The 20970-nt window shown below is 40.5% G+C and overlaps 2 protein-coding genes across 4 annotated transcripts in view; one reads left to right on the top strand and one right to left on the bottom strand.

The window, feature by feature from the left end:
* Positions 1-1226: 1226 nt before the first annotated feature.
* On the top strand, positions 1227-8378 carry si:ch211-157b11.8 (fibroleukin). Its single transcript, XM_018673531.2, has 6 exons — positions 1227-3648; positions 4368-4563; positions 4966-5043; positions 5126-5238; positions 5383-5645; positions 6084-8378. The coding sequence occupies exons 1-6, from the start codon at positions 3370-3372 to the stop codon at positions 6424-6426; spliced, it is 1272 nt and encodes a 423-aa protein (XP_018529047.1). The 5' UTR covers positions 1227-3369; the 3' UTR covers positions 6427-8378.
* Positions 8379-9135: 757 nt separating this feature from the next.
* The window catches only part of eefsec (eukaryotic elongation factor, selenocysteine-tRNA-specific), an 82977-nt gene continuing 71142 nt past the window's right edge, over positions 9136-20970 (bottom strand). The window contains exons 7-8 of one of the 3 annotated variants that reach the window (XR_001960625.2): positions 14997-15103; positions 9136-9621 (exon numbers count right to left, since the gene is read on the bottom strand). Coding sequence is in view for 1 of the 3 variants with exons in the window: in XM_018673527.2 (XP_018529043.1) it covers positions 9617-9621 (5 nt within the window). In the remaining 2 variants the exon portion in view is untranslated. The remainder of the gene's footprint in view (positions 9622-14996; positions 15104-20970) is intronic. The other 2 variants (XR_001960626.2, XM_018673527.2) reach the window with 2 other exon arrangements.

The raw sequence follows: 20970 nt of genomic DNA, 5'->3' as shown, positions 1-20970 counted from the left end.
TGCCATGGGGGAGAATCTAAATATGTTAAGTGCGTAAAACTTTTGCACAGCACTGTATAGCACGTTCTTGAGATTTCAAAGGATTCGTATACAGATCAGTTTTGTTTGGTGGATGACATCATTGGGGTAATGTCTTTAGACTTTGGAAAGCTTTCATGAGATTTTCATCATCAGATGGCGTTTGGATGGTGCTACATTAATAAGAGTAGTTTAACAAGTTCAAGATTTGTATTGTATTATTGTAACAAACCCACAGTTGTCAGGTGGGCTTTGTCAAATATTTGGGTGTCTCAGACAAGTTTCCACACATTGTGTATCACACGTGACTGATGTGTTCATTAGCACTCTGTTGAAATCAGTCAGGCCAGATGTAAAATTATTTTACCAAACACAAAGGGGACCTGGCTTGAGGGCTGGTATAGAGTGTCACATATTCAGTAACATTTAGCAGGGATCGATAACCCCAATGGATTACACATTTTGGGGTCTTTCATCAGTCTCTGTTGTTAAAGCAACACAAATTCAGATCCTCAAGGTCTATCAGTATTTTGCAGCCAACTGTCACTACACAGCATGAAACCACTCTGATGTTCTTGCACATAAGTCCGTTTCAGAGTACGACCATCACTCTGTAGTGTTGATGGGTTTACATCCCCAACACCCCTACAGATAGGATATTTTGATGATCAGCCTGCTTATCTAACATGCTAGAAATGTGATGCTTCAGTGTGATTGATTGTTGTGAATCACTGACAAAAGGGAGAGCAGCAATGATCTGCCACTAGAGGACACTGTCAGCTTGTTTTAAATTGATGAATCAAGTGAACTGGTAGTCCCAGACTTCAGCCTGCATTCATGTTTTGGGCCTTAGTAGTACCTTAGCAGTACTCTGTGGTAATGACACTATGATGAGGAAGAGTAAAGGTCAAAGATAGGGGAGTGATCTACCTCTGTGACACTTGAATGACTGTCTTAACATGCTGAGACAGTAATTCAGGTGAGCCTTCACAGCCTGTCTGTCGATTGCAAGTCGATGAGAAAATATATTTCTGTTTATATATGTGTTTGTATCCATAAGAACAGACAAAAACTCCATACCTGAGACAATATCAGGGGATAATGCTCACAACAGTTTTCCTCTGTAGTTCACTTTTGTAACAGACCCTCTGCTGATGACTGCTTCCATTATAATCCACCAAACTGTCAGTCTGAAATGAGGGGGAAAAGGGAAAATAGTAGGAGGAAAGGTGATGAGATTGAGAGTGCTGATCAGGCAGACTTCAGATTTCTCAAATCAAAAGATTATCTACTGACACAAACAGACATGAAAGGAAACCACCAGGTCAGAGGCAGCTCATCATAATCCACATGAAATACCAGGAAAAGGTTTGACTATTAATTAGCACACCCGACATACACACAGTAAATACAACCGAAGCCTGGGGAGAAAACTAAAATATATTTTATCCTTTCAGAATATTACAGGATACCATAAAAATATTACAGAAAATAGTTTAAATTGGTACCAAGCTGTAAATTGATAGCAAGTGGGTGACACTGATACAATGACATCTACTTATGCGGCATTGTAATGATATAAAAGAGGATAACAATTGTAAACAACTGAGATCCACAGACAAACGTTTCTTATACAAATATGATATCTGACTTTCCATCTTTCACAACTGCTGCTCAACCTCTGTCCAGGGATAAAGTCCCATTTCCACATGACTTGAATTAACAGAATTTAATTATCTAGCCTATGAACTGGCTATAAATAGCAACTTTGAGTAACATGAGGAAAATGCTTTTTATAAATATGTTTCCGTTTCCTCTGTAATAGCTCATAGTAGTCACAAATTTTTCACTGGTCTTACTGTGGCATTACTTATTGGTGAATGTTCTATCTTGTGCATGATATTTATTACTTTGTATAGATCCATTTTCATGTTGTTTAATGATATTCTAAGGGTGCCTAACCCATAGTTCTCTAGCATTTTCTGTTGATCAATGAGTATCCCTGACAAGTAAACTGTTAATAAGTTAATAAAACAGCTAAAAACGTTAAACGAGAAATTAAGAACTGCAATACCTGTAGAAAACATATAGGTTACCACATTCTTAGTGTTAGTGTAAAACAAAATCTTTAGGTAATTATGTACCAAGAAAATAGTATCTGAAATTGGTAAATTTGGAACCAGTGTCTTCACAAAATCCTTAATTTTTCAAAGAACATGGCTGCGTTGCCAGCCATTTCTTTAGACGGAGCCTAACAGAGATCTCATCTCGATTTAGTTCTGCTCTGTGTTCATTTATTAGTGTGTCTACATGTGTGTTTGTCCTCCTCATTATTGGGAGTGTGCCCCTGCACAGTCCTGATGACTGGGATGACTCTGGCATTTATAGACGAATTCCTGCTTTCTCACACCTATTGAATGTCAAGTCTTTATGGCCTCTTCGGAACTCAGTTTGTAAACACAAACAGTGCCGTACAAAAGGACGCGAGTGAGAAAATGGTGCACTGGAGGGAAGGAGCCACATACTTGAGGCATCTGCCGCATTTTCATCTCTACAAACATTGTCACACATGCACCTTGATGGGTAAAGGTACGAGGTGTACAATGTCTGTCCAACATGAGTGATTGGTACATGACAGGAATACAGCATTACTATAATATTAATATAGAGGATGTGAGACAGGTATATACACAGGCCAGGCAAAGAGCTTCACACCAGCAAAAAAGGTGCATTCATCTGTGAAAGGTGTCCATAAGTTGTGTCTAATGTTACACTGCACGTGTTCAAGACATAGTGAGATTTCTGTTCACGATCTGGGTGCATGTGTGTGTGTGTAAACATGCAGCTCTGTGTGTGGCTGTGTGGGAGTCTAAGAGAGAGAGAGCGAGAGAATGAGATGAGTTAAGGAGATGGACAGATTGTGCGTGTGTGTACATGTGTGTGTGTGTGTGTTTGTGCATCAGGGGGTGGGTGCAGTAGTCCGTGTCAGACAGCAAAGAGTGCCGCAGTTATCTAGGAATCTGAGCCAAAGCAACCTCACTAACAGAGAGACAGAGCAGGAGACAGAAGAGGACGTGGAGTGAGGAAAAAAAGAAAAGAAGAAGAGGATGAAAGAAGCACGGAGAATAGAAAACAAGGACAACAATAGGAAGATCTAGACAAAAAAAAAGAAGAGGTCAGCAAAGACTTTTCGACTGAAGAGACATTTGTTGAAATTGAAGGAAAAGTGAGGTGAAGGTTTGCAGAGAAACATCAACAACAAAAGGACAAACAACTTACAGCCTGGAGGAAGGAGGCCAGACCACTGCTCACGAGTTTAAAACAAACTTTAGGACAAGCCTGCATTTACCCATGATTCCTTTTGGTTCTCTTGGTACGCTTCCTCTGCTGTCACTGTATGTGGGAGCTCTGCTGTCCTTAGATGCATCCCCGACCTGCACACACCCTCCCTGCAGGGACAGTCTGGTGGCTGCACCCATCCCGCCTGGGACGGGAGTAGGAGTGGGTACCAGGGCCTGTGAGGGTCAGACTGGGACAGCAGCCTGCAAGATGGGGGTTTCACTTTCAGCCGTCTCAGACGTCTCTCGGAGGGTGGAGCACAGGCCTGATTTCCCCCAGGCTCAGCCTAAGGTAAGTGACTTAAAATTAAGTGGGAGGTCAGGTGCTGTACTTTTGACAATGGGATTTGTTTTTTTCTAAATTGCAAATCTTAAAACGTTGTTCTAAGAGAAGCCAGATAATGCAACTTTTAATCAGATATTTCTTAGCCAAGTCACTGTAAAATGGTTCAGACACATTGAATAACAAGATGAAGCAGAGCTGACCCTCTGTCTGTTCATTCTCGTGTGCCAACAACAACTGAACGGCGTACTATCAGGCAGAGGCCAGCGGGTCCTTTCTCATGGGACAGTGGGCACACTAAACTTGGCACCACCACCAACAGCCATGGAGCAATGACAGTCAGCAATCAAAGAGGGGATAAAATTAGGTCTGCTTTAAAAATGTCCTCATCATATGGTTGTGCTGAGCTCATGCAGCAACAGGTGTGTGAGGGACATGATTACAATGGCTGATCTAAGTGTAAGAGACAGATTGAGACTGACAGAAAACATGTCACTGAGATGTAAGCCTTTGAGACATCATTCTCCAGACTAAAGAATGCATGATTATGCACATGCACAGATTCATTCCCTTTACTTAAAAACACAGTACTGTTTCACTCATCCACAGTCAGAGATATAAAATTTCATTGAAGAATAAAGAGAATTTGGCGTTTAATCTTGATTGACTACTAACCAACTGTGTAACAGTGTCTCATCAAGCATTACCTGCGGACATTGTCTTTGTAGACTGGAGGTGTGAGAGAGCGACTAGTTCAACTGCAGCGCTGCATGCACTCTATCCAGGAAACGGGGGGGCCCTGGAGTCACGGGGGCCATGAGAGCAACTCTCTAGGGGCCATCCTGGCACTAATGGCAGCTGTGCTGACAGAGTGTGACCTCCACTGTCACAGCCAGGCCCTTGGGGCAATGGCCAAAAGACTGGGTGAGGAGTACACATTTATATCCCCCTGCCTCTGCAACACACAGACAGACAAACACACACACACACACACACACACACACACACACACGTACACACACAAATGCCAGTGCAGTCACTCCCCCACACATAGTAAACAGAACCTCAATGAGGCCTGCTAAGTGTCGGTCATAGGTGAGTGCATAGGAATTTAACTGCACAAAGAAGGATGAGAAAAACTTTACGTACATGCACTCACAGCCGCACATACATACTGTATGGTTCATGATGTGAAGATGTTGTAAGGAGTCATCACACAAACTGGAACCCTTCTGCACAGCAGATAAAGACAAAGCTTCTATTTTCAGACCCTGACGACAGTGTGATGTGTCTCACTGATAACCTAATCTTTCTGTGGGCTGACAGAGAGTGCAGCTGTGGGAAGAGAGGGGGAGAAAGACCTGTTGCTTTTCCTGAAGAGTATCACACAATACCCACCCACAGGTAAGAGTGTTGGGAGTGACCACATGCTGTAACTGTTGCCGATTAATAAGTTGAATAAAAATGTGGTGTGTGTGGTTCTCAGTTGCCCCCTTGGAGAGGTTACATCCTCAGGACTGTGCAGAGATTTACAGGCTCGGCATCAAAGAGAATGGAATCTACACCATCCAGCCTGACCTGCACAGACCAGCACTGGAGGTATTTCAGATTCACCACACTCATAAAACGCCCAGACAGACCCCTGCCCCCTCATCGTACTCTGCTTCTTTTAGAGATGTATATTCTATCTGTGGATCTGTCAAATCTAGGCTTTATAATATCAAAGTCTCTGTTACGGCCCAGGCTAAATGTGACATGGAGACGGCGGGCGGTGGGTGGACGGTGATCCAGAATCGACAGGACGGTTCGTTGGACTTCAACAGGACGTGGCAGGAATACCGGGAGGGCTTTGGAAGTCCACAGGGAGAGCACTGGCTCGGGAACACGGCGCTGTACGCCCTCACCTCCTCTGGCCAACACCAACTCAGAATTGAGCTGGAGGACTGGCACCAACAGAGACGCCATGCTACCTACAACAATTTCAAAGTAGCCTCAGAGGCACAGAGGTGAAACACACTGCAAAAACACACACTCTCTGCACAAACTAGATGGGTGGGTGGAATTAACTATCTAAAAGAAAACGTGTCTTTTAGTCTCTCTGGCACACTTACAACTAGACAGACAAGTAAAGTTCAGAAAAAATATTTGTCATTAATTAACCACAAAGGACGAAAATTGTTGTCACTTAAGCAAGTGAAGAAGCAAACCTCGACCCTGAAGCTCATCTGCTGCATTCATAGATAGCATCCATTGAATTAAATGGAGAGAGGCACTTTCTGACCCCCTGACACTTAATTGGTGTTGCTGTGATGTTACACCTTTAAGGTCAGTTTTGTGTAAGTTGTAAGTGTATGTGTTCTCTTAGTTCCCCAGTACACACACAGAGTTGGATGTCATACACCATCCTCACAAATATACCATTTGTTATTTTTCCTTTCTCTCAGGTATCGACTAACAGCACGGGAGTACTCCGGTGATGCAGGAAATGCCTTGAGCTACAGCAAACGTTACAACCACGACGGCAGATCCTTCAGCACTGCCGACCGAGACCACGACCGCTACACAGCCGGAAACTGTGGTCATTACTATGGGGCAGGCTGGTGGTTTGATGCCTGCCTGGCAGCTAACCTGAACGGACGGTACTACCGTGGGCGCTACAGTGGGGTGACCAACGGCATCTACTGGGGGACATGGTACATCCTGACAGATGGACGGACTGGAGAACGCTACTCCTTCAAGAGGGTGGAGATGAAAACAAGACCCAGGAACTTTGTGGGGACATCCTAAAGCCAATGATGACAACTATCAATGGAAAACTTGCTGCATAGTAACCCACTGTAATAATCATGCCAGTCACAGATGAGAAACAGATGTTAGATGTATAAGTTACTTTGTGGATGTCACTTTGTGTAGAGCAGCTTTCATGTCACTTAACAGTTACATGCAGATGGCAGCTAATAGATTTAAGAAAAAAAAATGCAAAAACTAATGTTTAAATATTCAACAGCAGACTGTTTGAGGTTTCACTCCATATTACATTATATATTTGTTCAGTATGAGGCTAACTCAATTACAAAGAAAGAGATATTAAAAATACTGCTTGTAGTAGTTGTTATACATCTCCAGAATCTTTACTGCACATTAAAAAAAACCCTCTGTGGTAAATGAATGAATCACTAGAATGCCTGATGAGGCATTTATCTACATACAAACAGTGTTCACACATAAACATAACCTGAGCTGTCCATGAAAGTGATCCTGCAAGAATGGATTAACCCTGGGAGTTTGCATGTGCCACTACCTGCCTGGTCAAACTATCTGAAATAGTGCTCACAAGTATTTTAGATCAGATGATGTCATGTGAGAAAGTGTCTGACTTACTGAAGTCAAGAGGTCACCATGTCCCTGCACAGGGAGGCTCTAACAGTGAGGTGATAAACAGCTCCTCAAATTTAAACTCCATCACTGTGTCATTCGTACGACAGAGACAGAGAGCGGGACGGATAGGGATTTAAAAACCCCATTTCTGTCTACCCACAAGCCCCTGTCTTCTGCCTCCAGCTGTATTAATATAGAACCAAACCCAAAGCTTACGGTTTGACAGTAAACAGAGAGAAGCCCAGTTTTGGTGAGGACATTTTTCTCACCTCACCTTGCTCATACTTTCCCAGGGAGCAGGCCTGACACACTGATGCTGACTGTTGGGTTGGGTTTATCCTGTCGTCATACTCCAAAACCACCCTCCGCCCACTACTACTATCAGGTCAAACACACACAGAAACACACACTCAGCTTCACTTGCTTTTTCATGCTGGCGTCAGACGGGCGGCTCCTCTGGCTGTGCTTCACACAGGCTTTTCTGGGAGTTTAGAGTTGGTGTGTGAGTGCTGACTTTGGCCGTGCACAAGTGATGTTTGTCTTTGTGTGTGCGGGGATGGACAGTAAGAGAGAGTGTGTGTGCATAAGTAAATGGCTGCACCTATTTTAGCAGTGTTCGTAATGAGCTGTCAGTCTCTCCGACAAGCAGTGTGTCTAATATTAACCGGTGAGGGGGCTCAGCGGGCTCTGATCTAAACACACAGACACACCGAGGGCAGACTCCAGACCAGCCATGGAATTTCACATACACCACTTATACTCACACTAAGACATGCCTGTATTCATGCGCGTGCACACACATACTCTCTCTCTCACACACACACACACACAGGAAACTCAAATCGTTCTCTCAGCACATACAGCAGTGCACGATGTGCTTGACTTCATTAAAACAAGTGCACATTAGAAATAAAATGGCCTCCACTGAAGAAAGTTTGATCATGCCGCCTTAATTATTGTTATGTAACCACAAGCTCCCTTTTCCCTTTTCTTCGTCTTAGGCATAAGCACACACACACACACACACACACACACACACACACACACACACACACACACACACACAGCAGACAGACAGACAGTTAACTATAAGTAATCAAGATCAGTCACCCATATAAGCCATTATACCTATCAGCTTTCTCAATTGATTTTGAGTGTGTGTGTGTGTGTGTGTGTGTGTGTGTGTGTGTGTGTGTGTTTTATTGTATTACTAGAGAAAACAATACAAGGTTAAAAGGTGAAAGGCTCCATGTTCTGCCCCCTGGTGGCACCTGATCATAGTGGACAGACTGAGAGAAAAAGCTTTATGTCAGCTGAAGATAACTGGTACAAAAATCAGTATTAATTTAGATTCTGGCCAAGATTCTGTTGGTCTAAATAAAGTTTTGTCTTTACAAGATACATTCAAGTGCAGCCAAATACTTAAAAGAAGACTTTCACTTCATGTTATCACTGATATAAAAAGAAATCACTGTTAACTTCTTCCTGCCACTCTCTATTCACCCTCACTTTCCTCCTTTTTCTTTCATTAACACCCTCATTCTAACATTATTTCCCAAATATTTTAATCTTCTCCTTCCTTTTTTTTCTGTAAACTCTAAGCTGCAGTAACTTTAAATATCAGTCAGTCCTCATGTCCTCTTATTCTCTCTTCTCCTCTCTGCTTCCATCAGTCTTGTTGACAAGGGAGGAACAGAGGCCCAGGGTTGTGTCACCACAGTATCCTGGCACAGTGTCTGGAGTGGGGTGATAGTGGTGGTGCTGCAGGGTGTGAGGGGTACCGGCAGGCGCTGCTGCCCCAGGGCCGGAAGCCCAGCCTGGGCAGCGGTTAGCCAGCACATCCCTCTGAGAAGCACTGCTTCTCTGAGGGAAGTTCCCCCATGACCTGTGTCATTTATTTGTGTGGCACAGGAAAAAAAACAGATTGAAAACACAAGCCTACACTATCTTTACACTAGTGTGCTACTTAGTAAGCATTATTAAATCAACCTCTATACCCCCAGGGACAGACATAAAAGATATCCTATCTGGGGATATAATTTTATACATAGGCTAATTTGAATTGTCATGACGATAACAGAAACATAAAAGATAATATAAACAAAGACACAGACACTGTAAGGAATTCTGTGTTAGTTTCTTGGTCAAATCATCTATTTATCCATCCATCAATCAATCTAACTTTAATTATGATCAGCTTTACTGACCATCTAGTAATTGATCTCACTCTGGGTAAACAGGGGTAATATATATGTGTATGTGTAAAGGGAGAAAAAGACTTCATTATGTACTTTACAGCTTCACTTTGGTTAGCTCAGATTCAGCTGAGTTACAGACCGGATCTTGAGAAAACAAATTCAGGTAGGAAAAAAGCAAATGTTTAGTCTTTAAACAGGGCAAGATTTTTTTTTCCAGCTTTACAAGGGTGCTGTTCAAAGCCCAGCAACTGCCACTGAACTACTTACAGCAAATGAAAGTTTAGACATAAGCCAGTTGTTTATCTGGTTAACAGCAGGTGGCAATGTTGCTCAGGAGAGGGGAACTCTGGAAACTGATTTTCCCTCTTTCTTGATGGCATTTCCACATGAGAGGCTTCAACTCAGTCTGAAACACAGAGAGGCAGAAAGCAGTCTGAGTATAGAAATGACAGAACAATAGATATTGTGCTCTATGTGAAAATAAACAGTCAAAAACAATAACTGGGTCAAATGTAATGTTTATGTGGAAACTGCAGTGTGAGTGGGTAAATGATGTCATACAGTATGTGTTTGTATTAAAGTTATATGTGTTAGTAAAGAGTGATTTCTTTTGGTTGTTTTGATGTCTAAGACTGATAAGTGTATTTTCTTCAATCTATATTGCTGCAAACATGTCTGTTTTGACTCACAAAATGTTTAAATCAAACTCAAACCATGAAAAAGAGATTGCAGCATATCTGTTCCAACACTAGGGGCATCATAGCTGAGGTTGGAGGTCAAAGGACAAAGCAGGTTTACATTAAGGAGTTTGAGAAATGTGAGGACTGTGTTTATAATATTACAATAAAGTTTTAATGTGGGATATTATGAAAATAAACTGTAGACTTAACAGCGGTGTGTCACCAGTAGAAAAGGATTTAGTGATGTGACAGTGTGAAAAAAGGCGAGAGGAGGTGATGAACATGGTGGCTTGCAGTGGAAGGAACTTTTCACTCTTTAATCTGCTCTCATGGTGATAAGGCTGCACACAGGGCCTGTCAAAGGGTGAGGAGGGGAGGAAGCAGGAGCGGGTGAGGTTTGAAAGGTGTGTGAGTATAACAGGCCGTTAGAGGCTCCCCCTCCCTGACCACAGGGCCACTGAGAGACAGCTTGTGCCTGCTTTTAATACTGGTCCTGCAGAAAACCAGAGCAAGGCAGCGTTCCGTTTGAAACCGGAATTCACCAGAACAAGTGTATCCTGATGTGGTGAGGAGCTGGGGTGATGAGGGGAGGGGAGGGAGGACACAGAGGCCATGTGGCAGGCCTCACCCCATCCCTTGTCATTTCTAAATCTGCACAAGAGAGTGGAGGTGGAAAGGGTTTACAAGGAGGGGGAGGAGGCACTAGGGGCTGTGTTATGTGTGTAATTTTGCAACACTGAATAACATTTTAGTGAACTACAATATTTATGAGATTAATACCCGTATGTGTGTGTGTTTTTTTTTGTTTTTTGTTTCTTTGTCTGATGCTGATACTTATACTTCTGCCATGTGACTGTAAATACTGGCTATCACACACCCATGTGACACTGCAGAAATAAAGCTGGATTACTTAAATGACCAGTGCTTTGATATAAGGCTGATGAGAATTAAGTAAAATAAAATAATCAGGTGATAGAGATGTATTATAAACCCTCAGCCAGGACTGCATATGACAACAAACCACATACTGTGGTCTGAACGTGCAGGTGACATAAGAGGCCATGCTCCACTGTCTACACTCTGGCTAGCTTGTCCCACAACTTTTCCTACAAACACATTTTTGCCATACATCTCACTGGAGCAGAGAAAACTCAGAATAGTGCTGATGGCTGGTTCCAGCACCTTCTGGTGAAACACCTCGTAAACCTGTTGTTATTTCTTTTTTGGAAATTTCATCCATTACAATTCCAAAGATGTAAGTTTTTTACACTTTGTAAAACCATTATAAATTTAGCTTATATTATCTAATTATGTCTTTTATTCTTTATGTAAGTACAACAATGTTTGATAAACGTTTACTAGTGGGCTTTTTGTATAAAATTAAAGCCCTACTTGATTTATGAGTGCAAAGATTTTTTAAAGCTGTAAATCAATATTTTTTACAGTGTATTAACAACACATGACTATCTGCATGCAAAAGGAGTCACTTGTATTAATGAACCCACAGTAAATGTCTCTGTTTGTCTCTGTTGTTCCTTTCAGCTCTACATAGCGTCATAGCGTCTTTCAGCTCATTGTTTTGGTTTGTTTTGGATCATGCTCATCACTCTCAGTGTGATTTTTGGTCAAATAAAACAGCTGTCTTCAGTGAAAAAGCTCTAAAAACACACTGTATACTACCTGCTCAAGACCAAAGACAAAGTCAGTGACAAGCTGGTTAACACAGTGGAGCATTTAGGGACTAAAGAGACAAATATTTCCGTGGAGAGCAGCAACAGAACTAAAGGGAGTGAATGCTGGACTCACACTGACAACCACCATGACTTTAAATGAACTGATAACATTGCTAAGTGTAAAATAAACGACTGTCTGCTCACAAGTTCACCATAACAGTTTAAAAAGGGGTAATATAGTTTGTCACAGCTGTGTTCACAACTTGTTTATGCCTCCCCCAAGTGGTCAAACACGCAGTTATCACAGGTTTAAGGTCAGTCTTTAGTTTGCTGTGGAGGAAGCAGATTGACTCTGTTCATCATTATGATGTCATATATTCAGCATGGACAGATTATGAGACAATGGATCCTTATGCTCAGACATGTACAGGTCCCCACTCCCTGTATGGGAGCAAGACGCCCAAATTGAAATTTGTATAACTTTAAGATCATTTTGCTTCTTGTAGCTATTTTGTGTGTTTCTGTGTTCTGCATTTCTTTGTAGTTGCTTCTTCTTTTGTGTTTCTTTGTGGTGGTTTTGTGCCTATTTTTATGGTCATTTTATGTCTATTTGTGGTGGTTTTGTGCCTGTTTGTGAAAATTGTTGTGTCTCTTTGTAGTTGTTTGATTGACTATACAACAAAAAAGTGAAGTCATATCAAAGAGAAGCTCTGCTGATGACTGCTTCCACTATAATCCACCAAACCATCAGTCTGAAATGAGGGGAAAAAGGGAAAATAGCAGGAGGAAAGGTGATGAGATTGAGAGTGCTGATCAGGCAGACTTCAGATTTCTCAAATCAAAGGATTATCTAATCTGATAATACCTACTGACACAAACAGACATGAAAGGAAATCACCAGGAGGTCAGAGGCAGCTCATCATAATCCACATGAAATACCAGGAAAAGGTTTGACTATTAATTAGCACACCCGACATACACAAAATAAATACAATTATGAAACCTGCAGAGAGGCGTGTGTGTGTGTGTGTATGTGCATGCTAGGGAAGAAGTGAAGTATAGTATGAAGGATGTGGTAAAGCAGCCTAATGGTCAGCTGTGTTTCTCTTCTTCTCTCTGTCTTGCACCTGCAGAGAGTTGTGGTGGAGTGACAGAACACACACACATACACACAACCACACACACATCTTGTAACTTCAGTCTCATGACTTCAATGTCTTCCCTTTGAGCAGCAGAGAGGGGGTACACTGAATTCCTCTGAGTGCTATGAGATTTTGTATTTGTGTGTGTGTGTGTGTGTGTGTGTGTGTGTGTATGTGTGTGTGTCAGATGAACACAGGAAGAGACAGAGAAACAGAGAGAGGGGGAAGAGATAGATCAGATCTTGTTTATTCGCTGTCTGTGTGTGTGTGTGTGTGGTGTGTGTGTGGTGTGTGTGTGTGTGTGACAGACAGGACAGGTTTGTGCTGCAGAATCAGCTTACGCAAAGCAGCAGACAGAGGAGGAGGAGGAGGAAAGTCAGGGGATTTATACCCTCACACTCACTGAGGATCAGACACAGAGATGCACACAAAAACATGAAAGCGTGCACACACACACATATACCTGGATACACACTCGTGTGAAAATGTGTGTACAGAAACTTTAGTCAAAATGAAACACACAGATGCTCTTACATACTGTAGTAAAGTCTTTGTCATGTAAGGTATGGATATGTCATTTTGCTTTAGCGGCTGCTGGAGGTCAAGGTCATCGCTGTCGCTCTGTTTCTTCTGTGAAACATGGATGAAAATTGTCTTATCCTCATGTTTTCTGTCAGTTTCTGGCTGATGGACAGAAAACAGGGAGATAGGTAAGAGACACTGTTGGTCTATCAAAGCTCATTTTCATTTTTAGCCATGCTAGTGCCCAACCAGGGATGTCAACGTTAATTAGTCGGTTGGTTGGTCCACCACTTCTATCCAGATGTAAATGTATCAACAACTATTGAATGGATTGTCATGAAAGTTTTTACAGATGTTCATTTGCACTTCAGAATGAATTTTAACAACTTTAATGATTTCCTGACCACCACCAATTCAAACTTTCACTTTGTCCAGTACTTTGGTTTTTGATCAAATACCTGTAGTGGACTTTGTGTTTAGTGTTACGCATCAAATGTTAGCATGCTAACATGCTAAGCTAATATGGTGAACATAGTAGACAATATACCTGTTTATCATCAGCATGTTAGCATTTAGCTCAAAGCTGCAGAACCTACAGTACCATGACTGTAGACAGTTAGTCATATGTTTTAACCCATGTACTACAGATCATTAATACTTTAGATTCCTATTTCCATTCCAACTATTCTACTGTGTTTTCTAAATTTTCATCTATTTTGTCTAATGTTTCTTCATATCTGTCATATGACCAACTCTGAACAGACTCTAGGAACTTGTTTGAGTTGTGTAGTCCATCACAGTGATTATTAATTTATTTTCGTCAAAGCTACATTGTTGTTGATAGGTCATGCAAATCAATCTGCATTTAAACTGCATCACTGCACAACAACATACATGACAAAAACTAATTCAGGTTGATATTAAAGAGTCTGCTAATTGAGTCCTCATTACACACACACTATTACACACATTTGAATATGCTCAACATGCTCATCAGCAGACACACACACAGGAACTGGAACCTCACATGAAGACAAAATAAAGACACAATGTCTGAAACTGACGAACACTCACAGGTTTAGAAAAAAAAGAGGGTGTTTTGAATTCTACAACTCTCTGGACAGCACAAGTGAAACAGAGTTTGATGGACAGGTTGTTAGGGACAAAGTGCTGTAAACTTTCACTTCCTGCTGCTCTCATGGCAGGAAGTGAAGAAGTGAACCTCTGACCTCTAATGACTTAGTAAAGACTCTTCTCAAGACTACACGCAGTGAAATAAGAGATCAGGTAGTCAATTTCAGTGCGATGTCTGTAAACCAACTGTATTGGGACAAAGCTGTGTGCACCACTTAAGAAAAAGTATTAATACTGTACAATTTGAATTTACATAATATGGAATATCAATGTGTAGAAGTACTCTAAGTACAAGATATTAGCATCAAAGCATAAAAGTACTCATTATGTAGAAAGGTCCATTTCAAAATAATATATATTATTGGTAACTTGTAAGTTATAAAATAAATGTAGTGTAGTAAAAATGCAATGTTTGCCTGTTAATTGCACTAGAGTATAAGTACCTCTAAATTGTACCTCAGTAAAGTACAAGTTTAATGTACTTAGTTACTTCACATACAACACACACACACAACTTCACGTTGCCTCAACTCCACCTCCTCTGGTGCAGCGACTAAAAATCAATATAAAGTGTCTCAGTGAGTTGAAACCTGTAATCGTCCCCATCATCTGCATCATTGTCATACTCACTGTACCGTTCAGTGACCCCTCGTGTTCTGCATGGAAGCATCTTCATCATGTTTATCCCCTCACTGATCCAAGGTTGTCCTCTCATTGGTCACCAGCCTGTTTGTAATCTGGAGCAAAAAAACACCAACACTGTAACCTCTGACCTCAGAGTCTCACATTGATGCCAAGAAAGGGTTGTTAATCTAAAATTACTTAAAGATGGATTATTTAAACAGGAAGGCAACACGCTTGAAAAGAAAATCTATTTTCGAGATTTTAGATACAAGAAAGAAGCCGCTGTATATTAGTAGAGTGAGAAGATGAGGAGGCCAACTCTTCTCCCCTAGGTGTCACTGTCTGCCTGATTATTGCAACATGCAGCAGAGGGACAAAGTCTCATTTTTTCACTAAAATCCTGCTAAATGGAGCTAAAAGTTTATAACAAAGAGTTTCAGACATCATGTTTCTGAATGAATTTACTTGTTATACTTTCACCATCACTTACAGTGACTGGTGATCAGATGACTCATCTGTGTCAGTGACTGTGAAATAAAATTTTCAGCGATAAATAAGAGTGTGGGAAGAAACTAGATTGTGTTAGATTAGATTAAATGAAATTAGATTTTTTTTTTTAAAAAAACTTAATATATAGTGAATTGAATCAAGTGTGAATATAAACTTAATTAAATCAGTTTCAATTACATTTAGAATTAAACTGGATGAATTAATTTTAAAATAAAAATCAAAAAATCAATCAAAAAATCAAAAATAGATTAAATAAATGATTGAATTAAGTTTAGATAAAAATACTAAAATTTTATGACATTACTAATGAAATTAAACTGAATTAAAAGGTATAGTGTAATTTAATTTTAATTTTATAAAATCACATAAGAAATCAAAGTAATAGTCATTCAAATTAATACATTAAATGAAACAAAAAAATTTATTACATTTTGAAATTTTGAAAATTGATTTGATTCTTCAAAATCTGTTTTTATATAAGTTCATTATTGTATTTCATCAGTGACGTGATGGGGCCCAGCAGCGTTTGATTGACTGTGAGCAGGTCTCAGTGACGTCAGTATCACTCTGGACAAACTTCTCTCAGGCTCAGGACCTATCGCTCAAATGCTTTGTGAATTTGTCAACAGGCGTTACGCCTCTTGTTTCACCTAACTGTAAAACTCCAGTAAGAGGCTACTTTTGGTCTTGGGATATTTTGTGATTATAGCTCCTGAGTATCCCTGAAACTCTGGATCTACACAACAAGACCAAGGATTAAAGTATAATACATCCCTTGCATAACATTGATGAGGTAACATATCATCTGATCTTTGTTTTTGTGTCTTGAGTCAAGAGAAAGCAATACTTGGGTCACAGTGAATGTAAGAGGTGAAGGAGTTGTGATTTTTTTAGAAGGAATAGTACTGATGGTGAGATAAAACCAGAGGAAGATCACTATTCACCACAAACACAGAGGAAGACCTTGTGAGAGTATTAAAAGAAATTCAGGGAGGTTTGTTGTCTGCTGTGGGAGGTTTGCATCTATCAGAGCATGTCAGCAAAGGTCATCACACTGGTTTAGCTAGATAATATGAAAAAATGGGAAATGCTCTGTCACTGTAGGAGGAAGGAGAAGGAGGAGGAGGAGGAGGAGGAGCACTCCTGGCTGGCATGACTTTATGTTTGACCTTTTCGGGAAGGAGAACTAATCCTTGAATATAATAGACTGTAAGATATGGAAAATGACTGCGCTGTTATCTCCGTTACCCTGGAGACCATCAGCAGCACCCAGGGCTGCTGCAGCTGCCAAGTTATTAAGCATCCAGTTTGTATATATTGGAAAAATACCTTTTCTGCCATAACTGGTCACTCCCCATGCACACACTCAGGCACAATGCTTCAACACCACAATAAATAGATTCTTCTTCATTCTTTGTGCCTGTACAATGCACAGGTTTTATTTAACTTTATTCTTTGAATGAAGCTCCAGCTTTTGTGCTTCATGGGGGAAAGGTGTTTTTTTTTTTTTTTTTTTAATCTACGGTATGTTCAATTTATATTTGTAAAATGTTTGTGCTTTTTAATTTGTGTCTTTTTGTCTAAATTAAAGACAAACCAGAGATTGTTAATTAATGTATAACAGTTTTCTCTCATTTTCCCTCATTGAAATTTGGTTTGTAGATGTTTGGAGGGAATTAGAAAATAATTATAATACTAACATAATAATACAGCTCATAATAACACTTTGGACAATGGCCTAATCAAATCATCTTCTCTGATTTAATTATTTTAAAGTCACACCATGATTCAAGATTGCAACCAACCAACCAAATAAAGTGTTGTAGGATTTAAACCTAGATATGAATAAATAAATAAATAAATAAATAAATCCCACACTCCTGCCCAATGGGTTTCAAGTATCAAGTAAATCTAACGAGGCCTATTTGTAACTAGACCGTTTTATACCCGTGGCTTAATACCACTACTGCGCGCATTTGCCATTTGCAAAACTTCCATCACTTGAAAACATTATTAATATATATATATATATATATATATAAATATATTTGTTGCTCCGTGAGTGGAAGCGGCTGAGTCTGTTTAACTCTTATCCAGTAAAATCCAACATAAAAGAAATAAGATACCACGACAAAGAACCGGAACCTCAGATGGCTCCCGCAGATAACCTAAAAATAATGGAAACGCGAGCTGTATTTATGCCGTCTAAATACACCGAATAAAGGCTTTGCACATGCAGAACATTAAACTTGTAAATAATAGCCAACACCATGCCTTCCACCCCCCACCCTCCATCTCTATCTATCTATCAATCATTCGCACAGATCTGGTCCAGCAAATGATGCATTCCCTGCATTAGATGTATTTGTTGTGCGAGTGTGAAAAGGCGGCGATAATCTGGGAGAGAGAGATAAGAAATGGCATTTATTCTGCGGCACTTTGGAGCCTATTTCCCGGGCCGATCAGCCCTATTCTCCCCGACACCTCCAGCAGCTCGCTGATAACGATTAGGCTATTTATTATCTTCACAAAGAACAAAGATTAGCCAGCACCGGTGAAAAATTACCCCGGGATGGGTTATAATCAGTGGGACCCAAGGATCCTACCAGCATTGGATTTCTCTCTCTCTCTTTTTCAAGCTGGTAGAGCGACTAAACACAGGCGCGCGTCAATGTAACGTGCTCTTAATGCAGGAAATAATTATTTTTGATACAACATGGCCACGTGATTGTTAGAAAAAAACAGCAAAATTATACTAGAAACATTTTAAACGACACAAATGGGGCTTTTGATTAAGGATCAATAGGCTACTGATAATAAACGTTTATGTTACTTTCCTGATGTCATTTTTGTACGGTGACATTTCATTTTTATTTATCTTTATTATAAGGCAAAGCCACTTCCTTTTCAATGGTAGTCCTATAATGAGATTCTCAGAGCTGAATCGGGCTGCGACCTCTCTCTTTCTCCAGGGCTCCTGTGAGAAAAAGAGCAGTAAAAAAAAATAGAAGAAGAAGAGAAAGAAAAAAAAGGCGGATTGAATTAATGTCAAATCCTAAAATGGAAGTGGATGTTCGCCGCCGATAAGGTTTTATCGCCACGCCAGATCAAAAGGGCTCACACTCAAAGCATGTGTATTTCTACATTATCATGCTGATGAGCTCTAATACTGCTACACTTGTCCCTCCGGTACGTTCTGCTTTCTTCGGTCTATACGGTAGATTTGCTCTTAATGCTGCTTGGAAAGAATTGTTGTCTCGGTGTAAATAATGACAGCCAGTTCTTTACATTGTGGCCTGATTTAAAAATTAAAAAAATATTTATCTAAATATATCAGCTGCTGTTCTTATCGGGGCCTTGAAGTGGGACTATTATTTTAGATTTTGATAAATGTTACAGCAAATACAAAAACACAATGACAGATAGATAGATAGATAGATAGATAGATAGATAGATAGATAGATAGATAGATAGATAGATAGATAGATAGATAGATAAAATGTAATTTGCACCTGCATCTGTGCAGGAATTTGCATCAACAAATACCAGTCTACTTATTTGGTTTATTTATGTGCATTTGTTCCTTGTGGCTCCTTGATGTTTTTCTTTTTCTTTTCGGTCGCCCAAGTGGGGAAAAGACAGAAAGGGGTTATGGATTCTTCTGTGGTAGTTTGACAGTATGGGCTACCTGTGTGAGAGCTGGATCTGCTTCAGCAGAATGAGACGCTGCTGCGACTTCATAAAGAAACAGGACACTTTAATCTCTCTCACATCTGAACGCAGAAAGAAAAACTCGATCTTGGAAATGTAGACTTAGCTGTGATTAAAGAGAATAAATGAGGATTCCAATCGGATTAATCTGCATGTGTGCCGCAGATTCAGTGGCCTCTGGATGTTTTTTTTTGTAGTTAACGGGCTTAATTGCATTGTTGACCACATCATGTGCTAATACGGGGAACAGTTTCCTACTGGAAATTAACAACCAGGTTTTGGCTGTTGGAAATGACTTCTGTCAAAATACAGAGGGTGGAGAAGAGAACTCCCAAATGACTTCAATCCGAACTAAATTCACATTTGTGGATCTGTTGACCTGTTGTATAAACAACTTTACCACACTGGTGCACTTTGTAAACTACAAACTCCAAATAAATGTTTCGCACAAACACTGGTGAGCGAGCCCCAGATTCCTCATTTTCTTATTTATTTAATGTACATACTTTAACGGCATTAACTGTACAGACTGCAACATAACCGAGCTGCTTTGTTGATTAGTTCACTGTAATAGGAGCAAACGAAACTTCAGCTGCAAAAAGAATTTCCTCATTGAAGACATTAAAGTATCTAATCTAATCTGATCTAATCTAATCTAATCTAATCTCTGTAACCCACCTTGGCAGTAGTTTACCATGCAGTGCTATTTGGCCTGTTCTTCGAAATCACAGCAGGGTCAGGAGGATGTACTTGATGTATTATTAATGCTGCCACACTGTAAATATCAGTTGCAGTGTCCTTCCTCGAGTTCATCCGCTGGGACTGCAGCAGACTCCGGGCAACCCCCGTCTCTCCCTCTCTCCCCCCCCCCTCTCTCCCTCTCTCCCTCACTCCCTCCCTCTCTCTCTCTCTCTCCCTCTCTCCCTCCCTCCCTCCCTCTCTCAGTGTTAGAAAAAGTTCATGTCCTGAATCTGTTTCTTTTTTTTTCTTCACTAAGATGCACTGACGTCAGGAAACGGCGTCAAGCAGGCGGCAGTGTCGGCCGGCCGGGGCTGCACGCGCTCCCTATCCAATTATTGTCTGTCAATCATGCGCGAGGAGAGAAAGAGAAAGAGAGAGAGAGAGAGAGAGAGAGAGAGAGAGAGAGATCCATTAAATACAGCCGGACGACCAACATCAGACAAGAAATGAAGACAAAATGACCATTAACTCCCACTTCACCAAGAAAAGATCACGTGCAGTACAACACGAAAAGATCTTTGTTCTTCATCTAAATAAAAAAATAATCAACCCATGAGGCATAAACAACATCAGTGGCAAATTCATCTTGAATTAACCGTTCACTCAATTTCATCACACACTCGTGCAGATTAAAAACTCTTACATTTGGGCATTCACGGCGAAGTGAAGCACATCTTAAAGATGTCACACTTAGGTCACAGATTAACCTCCGTAAAGCATGAGATTAACTGGAGTGAAAGAAACGACTGTTAATGGACAACTGTCTCCACAGAGTCTGAGATAAACACCAAAAAGATGCAACAAGACCAAAAGACGTGGGGAATGTAAACATGTAGATCTGGATCCACCTCTGCTGACTGTGTATTTATATGTGTCAGTGACACTTGATTATTTTATTTAACATTAAACTTTTGCAAACTATAACTGAACAGTATTCATGATTAACCCATGGTGACACTAAATTCCCATTTAAGTCATAACATAGGCCTGGCCCAAGCAGCCGGACTGTTTTTCTCTA

Source organism: Lates calcarifer, linkage group LG12 (assembly GCF_001640805.2).
Source record: "Lates calcarifer isolate ASB-BC8 linkage group LG12, TLL_Latcal_v3, whole genome shotgun sequence".
Lineage (NCBI taxonomy): Eukaryota > Metazoa > Chordata > Actinopteri > Centropomidae > Lates > Lates calcarifer.
This window is presented reverse-complemented; position numbering and strand designations above follow the sequence as displayed.